General features: G+C 60.8%; 1 protein-coding gene across 1 annotated transcript; it reads left to right on the plus strand.

Moving 5' to 3' along the window:
- Positions 1 to 1,077: 1,077 nt before the first annotated feature.
- On the plus strand, positions 1,078 to 6,179 carry CBX8 (chromobox 8). The gene is made up of 5 exons (XM_067717459.1): positions 1,078 to 1,506; positions 1,886 to 1,929; positions 2,115 to 2,180; positions 2,307 to 2,373; positions 2,826 to 6,179. Exons 1-5 carry the CDS (start codon positions 1,438 to 1,440, stop codon positions 3,681 to 3,683), a joined length of 1,104 nt encoding a protein of 367 aa, XP_067573560.1. The 5' UTR covers positions 1,078 to 1,437; the 3' UTR covers positions 3,684 to 6,179.
- The last annotated feature ends 2,418 nt before the right edge of the window (positions 6,180 to 8,597 follow it).

The raw sequence follows: 8,597 nt of genomic DNA on the forward strand, positions 1-8,597 counted from the left end.
CCGCCATTTTCGCCCCTCTTCCTCAACCCGCACTAGACCCCGCGACGCTCCCCGGGTTTTCTCGCGGAGTGTCTGCCACGCACGTTGGGAAGAGCTGTGGACAGGAAGTGCGCGGCGCAGGCCCAGCGGGTCGCCCGGATCCGGGGGAAGCAGGACGCTCCCCCAGCCGCGCGCCCCAACCCCAACCAAACTCCAGACTCTGCTTGGTGGTCGTCCATGCCCTCCCCCAACACACCCAGGCCCGGGGCACGGAGCGGCTGGGCTGTGGCTGGCGACCCTTGGGGCCAGGGCCTGGCGGGGACGAGCAGCGCGGGCTGGCGGCAGAGGCAGGTGGCTGCGGGCGTCTGGGACGGGTGGGGGGGGCAAGAAAAAGGCGCGCGACGCCCCCCACGGGATCCCGGGGTGTGGGAAGAGTCGGACGGCAACAACGAGCCGCCACTGGGTCTGCATTCGGCTTCCAAGCTGGGGGCGAGCGCTCGAGCCCAGCCCGGCTCGCAGGGCCCGGAGGGTGGCCGAGGGCAGGGTTGCGCGACAGGAGAAGGAGACGCAGGCACATTGATTTGTTAGCGGGATGGGGCTGGCGGCAGCGGGGGAGGCCGTTGCCATGGAGACCGAGGGTCGGGTGTGCAACTCGGGGGGAGGGGGCCGGGTGGAAGAGCTGGCAAGGGGCGCGTCGCCGGCTCTTGGGGTTCGGGCGCGGCCTGCGGCGCCCCAACACCTGTGCATTGTGCATTGTGCGGCGCGGGCGACGGCGGGGGGAGGGAAGGGCGCGAGTCCGGGCGGTGGGGGTGGGGCGGGCTGGGGGTCGCTGAGGGGGCGTGGCCTGGCTGACACCACCGCAGGGGTCCCAGCGAGAGCTGTGAGGGACGCTGAGCACCGGAGGGACATCTTGGCGGCGGGAAGGGGGCCCCGGCGGGGACAGAGGGTGGACAGCCCCCCTGCCAGCCCAGCAGACTGACAGCGGCCGAGCCCGCCCTCCATGCGACGTCACTTCCGGCGGCGGCCTCCCTCCCTCCCTCTCTCTCTCTCTCTCTCTCTCTCTCTCTCTCTCTCTCTCTCTCTCCCCCCCCCCCCCACCGCCAGCGCTCTGTCTCCGGAGTCGCTTCGGACTCCGCCCCCTGGCGATTGGAACGCGGGTCACGTAGCAACGCGGGGGAGAAAGCGAGAGGGGCGTGGCCCACAGCTCGCCCAATCAGAGCGCGGGAGAGCTGGCCCTGGCCGCTCGGCTTTAGCAACGTCGTTAGCAACACGTGGGGCGGGAGGAAGAGTGGGGAGAGAAGGGAGGAGGGAGCCGCGCGCGGGAGGGGGTGGGGAGGGAGCGAGCGCGCGGGAGGGGGAGGAGAACTGACGTCAGCGGGAGAGTATTATGGTCTGTCGTGCGCTGGCTGCTGCTTTTCTGCTCCTGGAAGCGGCCAAGGGGGGAAGCGGCGAGTCAACATGGAGCTTTCAGCGGTGGGGGAGCGGGTGTTCGCGGCCGAAGCCCTCCTGAAGCGGCGCATACGGAAAGTAGGTGCCCCCAGGCCTTGGGCCGAGCCCTCCCCTCCCGGCCCGGGTTCCCTCCCCCTGCTGCAGCCCAGCTTCCCTTCCCCCAGGTCCCAGCAGCGGCCGCGGCCGTGGCGGCGGCTCTGAGCCCAAGCGCTTTCCTTAGACTTGCAGCGATGCACAGATTGCATGGGTGGGGGGTGGGGGGCGGGGTGGGGGGAATGAATGCCGGTGCATGCACTTTGTGCAGCGTTTCGTGCAGGGGTGATGCAGCGGGCGCTTGCCTTTCGCGGTGGGATTTCGCGCATTCATTCGGTGCATGCATTTTTTTGCATGTATTTCTCGTGTCCTCGTCATGCATTTTTCCCCGTGCACACATACATTTTCCTTTTTACATCCTCAGGGACGCATGGAATACCTCGTGAAATGGAAGGGCTGGTCGCAGAAGTAAGTAGGTTCTGTGCAATTCTCAACCCCAGACTGTTATTTGGGAGCTTGCTTTCTTCCTCTTTTTCCCTTTACGTTGAAATACAATACAATGCAACAAGAAAAGTTACAGACATACACACACCTACCCGCGGCTCTTTCCCTGCTCCCGGGACTGATGCCCACTTCTTCCTGATTCCTTTTAGGTACAGCACATGGGAACCTGAAGAAAACATCCTGGATGCTCGCCTGCTCGCAGCCTTTGAGGAAAGGTAGAGGCCCCTCCAAGCTTCGACTTCTCACTTAGAACATGAAGGGTGGCTCCTATCCAGCTTGAACTGGAGGCCCACTTGGTTTCTTTACTCACACACCCCTTTCTCCCTCCTTCCTTTCTGCAGGGAACGAGAGATGGAGCTCTATGGCCCCAAAAAGCGAGGACCCAAACCCAAAACCTTCCTGCTCAAGGTAGGATGGCAGTGTCCAATGGTGGGCAGCAATGTTATGTCAGTTTGTGGGAAGCGGGCCCTGAGGGCTTGTGAACCAGTGGGGTGTCCTATTCGTAATCTAGGAGGGAGTCCCCAGACAGGCTGTCACCAAGTCACTGGCACTGCTAAGTGTGTCTTGAGGGGAGGGGTATTTTAGAATTCCACACTAGAATTCCTTTATCGGACCCCCCAGCCATCCCAAATAGACATGTAATCAAATACAAGAAGTGTGCTTGGTGTGGATGGCTGCTTCCAGATAGATCGTCTACTCCTTCCTCCAGACTGCTGCCCCTAAGCTTCACCCCAACCCATATAGAAATTCCAAGGCATCAGAGAGTGTAGCAGGGAGGGTGGGGCTGGAAGAGGGGTGGGGAGGTGGGGGCGGTGGACAGGGCACTGCTCTGCTCTTGACACTGCATTCTCTTCTTGCAGGCCCAAGCCAAGGCAAAGGCCAAAACTTACGAGTTCCGAAGTGACTCGGCCCGAGGCATTCGGATCCCCTATCCCGGCCGCTCACCCCAAGAACTGGCCTCTACTTCCCGGGCCCGTGAGGGCCTTCGGAACATGGGTCTTTCGCCACCGGGGAGCAGCAGCACCTGCCGAGTGGAGCCCCCTCGGGACCGTGATCGAGAGAGGGAGAGGGAACGAGAGCGTGAACGGGGTGCTAGCCGCACAGATGACAAACCCAGCTCGCCAGGCGACAGCTCCAAGAAGCGAGGTCCCAAGCCCCGGAAAGAGCTCCTGGACCCCTCACAAAGGCCCTTGGGAGAACCCAGTGATGGCCTTGGAGATTACCTCAAGGGCAGGAAGCTGGACGACACTGCTTCCGGGGCAGGAAAGTTCCCAGCTGGCCACAGTGTGATCCAGCTGGCTCGAAGGCAGGACTCGGACCTGGCCCAGTGTGGTGTGGCCAGCCCCAGCCCGGCTGAGGCCACGGGCAAGCTGGCTGTGGACACCTTTCCAGCCAGGGTCATAAAGCACAGGGCCGCCTTCCTGGAGGCCAAAGGCCAGGGCACCCTGGACCCTGGTGGCCCCCGGGTCCGGCATGGCTCAGGCACCCCCAGCTCTGTGGGGGGCTTGTATCGGGACATGGGGGCCCAAGGGGGAAGGCCCTCCCTCATCGCCAGGATCCCAGTGGCCAGAATCCTGGGGGACCCAGAGGAAGAATCCTGGAGCCCCTCTCTGACCAACTTGGAGAAGGTGGTGGTCACCGACGTGACCTCAAACTTTTTGACCGTCACAATTAAGGAAAGTAACACGGACCAAGGCTTTTTTAAAGAGAAAAGATGAATTGCTGGGTGGGTGATCCCAGGACAAGAGAGCAGGAGAGAGAGTGAGAGTGCAAACTTGGCATAATGCTTTTTATTTCTGGGTGGGAGGTGGCCTTCTGGCTGGTCCTTTCCCATCCCTACCTTCACATAACCCCCTTCCTTTCATCCCTCCCCCTCAGTTTTGGTTGGAAAGATTATCTCTAGAGTTATATTTTCTATTAGATGTAAATATGTTATTTAAGAAAAAATATCTAAATATATATATTTCAACTCTTGAAGTTGTTTTATTTAAACGAGGAGAGAAAGAGAGACTCAGTGTGGTTCAGTTGGGGCAGACAGGCTGAGATGGGCAGGAGGGGCCTGACAGCCACCCAGGGCACTAGGGAGGATGAAGACCTGGGCACTGGGCCTCTGATGGTGTCAGGAGAGACTCAGCCAGCCCATCTAACCCCTCCTCCCTTTTCCTACAGCCCCAGGTCACACCCCTGGAACCAAGGCAGGATCTGGATTTTTTCTCTCTTCCCATTGGTGGGCCAGGCCAACAAAAGGTTGGCTCCCCAATCAGAAAGGAAGGGGGTGGGGTCAGTCTGTTATTCTTTTTCCTAATTTTTTTTTTTTTTAAGATTAAGAAATCTGTTGCGGGGAGAAAGTATTAACTGGAGTAACATTTTGTGTGTGAGGTTAAAGATAAAAAGTTGCGGGTGGTTGGGGAGCAGCAGATTTCTCCCAGGACCACACCAGAAAAAGCACTTTACGGGAGATGTGTGTGTTGTACACGCAGATCGGATCGTGTGTATGTCATGTGGACAAAATCTCCCAGTTCCCTCGATTCCTTTCCTTACTCCACAGAAAGAAAAGAAACCCAGCGAATCTGTTTACATTCCCGAAATGCCAGGATAAATTGGGAGGATTGCATGTCAGTGCCCAGAGTTCGAGGCGCTTGTTGTTTTACAAGAAAAGTGGTCGGGGTGGACTTTTCCTTTTCGCGTCCTCTAGTTACGCCAGAAGAGACGGTGGCCCCCACCTCCCAGGAAGAGTTGGACTAGCCTCCCTCCCTCGGGGAGGGCGGGCCGCCAGCTCTCAGGAGAATGTATGGCCAGACAGGCCCACCCTGCGGGACCCACAGAGGGAGGGGCGGCTGGGAGCGGGGGCCGCAGCTTGGCTGGGAGTGCGATGGAGGGTCTGGGCTTGGGGCTCGGGGCTCGGAGCCGGCAGGACTCGCATCCCGGCGGTTTCGGCTGGGAGAGGGGAGGGGCGAGGGGAGGTTTCCATCCAAGAGTGCGCATCAGAACTTTTCCTTTTTTTTTTTTTACCCCCTTAAAAGCAAAAGCTATAATTTATAGGCCTTTTCGATTCGCGGAGTGTTCTCTATTTGAACTCGACATTCAAACTCCGCCAGAGGGGGAGGGAGGAGCGGGAGTTGGAGAAGAGACGGCTGGGGAGGCCTTGCGTGGCGGCGGGTCCCGGGACGCCCCCGCCCCGGCCGACTCCTGACCACGCTGTGCTCCAGGGTCGCAGAACGTGCGCTCCTCTTTTGACTCAAAAGCACAAATTTGTCCCCCTCACATCCCGGTCCCTTCGAGGAATGATCCTGCGGCCTCCCCGCCCTCCCCCACCCTTAAAGGGCCAGCGGGGATCTAACTTCCCATTGCTAGTGGAGGGAGGGGCGAGGGGGCCCCGAGCCTTGAGAGGAAGCACAGATTCCGGGCGAGCGCGGCGGGGACCCGGGATTGAGGGGGGAAACTTCTCGATGCTGGGGGGACAGGGCGGGAACCCCAGCCTGGTTTCTCTTCCTCACTCCCCGTATTCCCACCTCCCTCTTCTCAGCCTCTCTCTCCTCCAGACTTTTGCCTTTGAAGTGAGGGGGTAAAAAAGAGGAAGACGGTGTACTACGTGATTTTTTTTTTTAATTATGAAATTGCGCCTGTAAAGAGAAGCCCCTGGAATGGGGATTTTTAAATGCTCGCGTTTGTAAAACTGGTATTTTAGACTTTGTATAAAGAAGCGCCGTTGACCAAGTGTATCTATTTAAATATCGACGCTATTTTCAGATGAAACTTCATTGACGGGACATGTCTGTTACCGAGTGGAAGGTCACTCCGGGACACGTGTCTTCACCTGGCTGCCGCCTTCCCTCCCTCCCTTCCTCCCTTCGCCCTCATCTCCCTCCCTCGGGGCTGACTTTGCCCCTTCCCCCTGACCTTTCCCGGCTAGCGTCGTTCTGCCCCACCGTCCCTCTGTCCTGCCGTCTGTCCGTGGCCATTCGCTCGTCTCTTTTACTCTCTTTTGCGACGCTGACCTGGGGGTGGGTGGGCAGGGCCGGGGCCGCGTGGCTGGGAGTCTGCAACCGCGCGGGATGTGTGCGTGTTGGGTTTATTTAATTCTAAGATTTGTACAAATCTCGACTCGATCTCCGCCTCAGCTCGAGTGAAGGTTGGCACCTATCTTCCGCGGTTGTGAATGTCTGTATCCAATACCGCTTTTTACATGTTTAAATATATACTTTGTAAATAGAGACGTGTCTCGGATTTATTCCTTTTTGCTGGCCCTCGAGAAGAGGGAACAGGCGCCTCGCGGGGGAGAGGATCCTTCCCTCCTCGCTCATTTCCCATCCCACCCCCCTCTCTCGCCCTGTCGGCCCTGGACGATTCCGTTTCCAGTAGGCCCTTCCCCAACTGAGGGGATGCCAAACCCGGCGGTGGAGAGGGGTAGGCTTGGGAGGGAGCGGGATGTGACCCTTCTTAGCCTTCTATAAGGGGATGGTCCTGGCTTTCCTCACCTACGGACTGCACTTCTCTGCGGCCTGGGCAGAACTCGGGGATCTCGGGAAGATGGGCCCGACCTCTGGGTTCCCTTTTCTTCTGGCAGGACTCCCGCAGCGCACCCCACCCCCAGGCCTGAGGTCCTGGTCCCTGACGCCCGGCGCCTCTGTGCCGCGCTCCCCCGGCTTCCCCGCCAGCTCACCAGTGCTGTCTGGGGACCCGCCCCCCAGACCCACCTAGCCTCGCCAGCGCTCCCCGAAATGCAGCGCCTCGCGCCTATTGATTGAGGAATTGAGTTCGCGGGTATTGCTAGGCAACTGGCTGCTCCGAGCTGGCGCAGAGCGCGCTGATGTGATTAGTGAACCCGGAGCTGCCGCGGCGCAGCCCCGCGCCCCCGCCCCCGCCAACCCCCACTGCCTCTCAGTCTCCGGTCTTCTGGGGGGCAACACCCCCATCGCTGGGCGAGGAACGGTCTGGGGTAGAGCAGAGCACAGGGTGGGGTGGGGGTTTCTCAGATTTTCCTGGCCGAAGACTGCAGCAATGGGGCGGGGTCGTGAAGCCGGCACAGAAGAGCCGCCCTTGGGACCCCAAAGAGGCCACCACATTGAGCTCACTTCCACCCCCATAGCCCTAGCAGGCGTCGCCCCGTGGAGAAGCGCGGATCTAGGCGTACTTGGCAGAGCCCGAAGGGAGGCGTGTGGGCACGCGTAGGCTGGCGCATCTCCTGCTCTTGTCCATCGAATCGGTGACCCCACGTTTGGCGGAGCTCTCCCCGCCTCCTTTCTCTAGTCTGTGGCCTGTGTGAGGACCCGGGAGGGAGGGCGCGGCCAGGAGCCTGGGCTTGGGGCAGTGGGTCACCCTTCGGACGTGAGGGACTGGGCCGGCGGGCAGAGTCAGAGGGCGGGGAGTGGAGTGGCTTGGCGAGGGTCGCGGCGGGCGGCCAGCCCCAAAGCCCCAAAGCCGTGGCCCCGCTGCTCCACCAAGACTCCCTCCCGCATTGGGCAGCAGAGTGGGCTCGTGCTTTGGGAGATAGGGAGATGGAGGGCACCGACTCTGCCCACTTTCCCCAGTTGTTTGGCCACCACCAGCCTCGGCTTTGATCTGGTGCTTTTTCCACGAGTTTCCGTTGCCTGGGCAGATTCTCTGGGAAAGAGACCAGGTGTGGAGGCCTGGGCCTGTGGTGCTGCTTCCGGCTGGGGCATTCCTTTGCCTCCGGATGGCAGGGCCGCCTCGTGGGGCCGCCGCCAGCGCGGAGCCTGGCCCAGCACACACACTGGTTGAACTGGAATCTTTATGGCTCTTCGGAGAGCGTCGGGTTGGATTTTTTTTGGTCCCTTTGATGCTTAACAGTACAGATGCTAGTCGAGGCCCCGTGCTGTGTGCGGGAGACCCAATGGCGAACAGGCCTGCCCTCGCACTTTGGGGGCTCGTATTCTGATTTCCTCTTCTCACCCCAAAGTCCCCTGGGACCAAAGGGGTGCTTCGGTCCAGCTGGAGTTCTAGTTGGAGCGTCTCAAGGCTTGCTCGGGCTCTACCTCCAGCCTTGGGAGCCTGGACACGGCGAAAGAGGCTGTGGCCTGGGGCCGGGGCTTTCTTCGTGAGACTTTGGAAACGGAGGCTGCTGGGGGGCATCTAAGAGCGGTTGGGTTGCGGGTCGTCCAATTCGGTTCCCCTTAGCAGCTCGGAGCCCCGGGGTGGGGAATGTTCCCCGCGCGTCCAAAGAGCCCTCGGCCCGATCTTCGCGGGTCGCGCGCGCCCTCTAGAGGCGATGGCCTCAGCCCCGCTCCCTGGCGCCCACCCCCTCCCCGGCGGCGGTGCCTTTCTGGGTCCCAAAAGGAGAAGGAAACGCCTCATCTCCCCTACCCAAAAGTACTCTAGAGTGGGCCACCGCGGGCTCCCCCTCTGCGCTCTCCCTTCGGCCAGGCCCTCCAACCACAAAGGTAGGGAAGAAGGATGTGTCCAGCCCGCCAGATCCACCAGGCGCCCTCGGGCTGGACCAGGAGGCGCGGGGCTGAGCCCCCGGGATGCCGCGGGCCAGGTCGGGCCCCTTGGCAGCCCAGCCCATTCTTCTGGGAAGGCGGTGGATTAGGCGATCAGATCAGCAGCGCAGAAACTAACAAAGGCCAGTGTGGGTCAGGGCCCCCCCTCGTGCACGTCTGCCCGGCGCTCTG

Source organism: Pseudorca crassidens, chromosome 19, assembly GCF_039906515.1.
Source record: "Pseudorca crassidens isolate mPseCra1 chromosome 19, mPseCra1.hap1, whole genome shotgun sequence".
NCBI lineage: Eukaryota > Metazoa > Chordata > Mammalia > Artiodactyla > Delphinidae > Pseudorca > Pseudorca crassidens.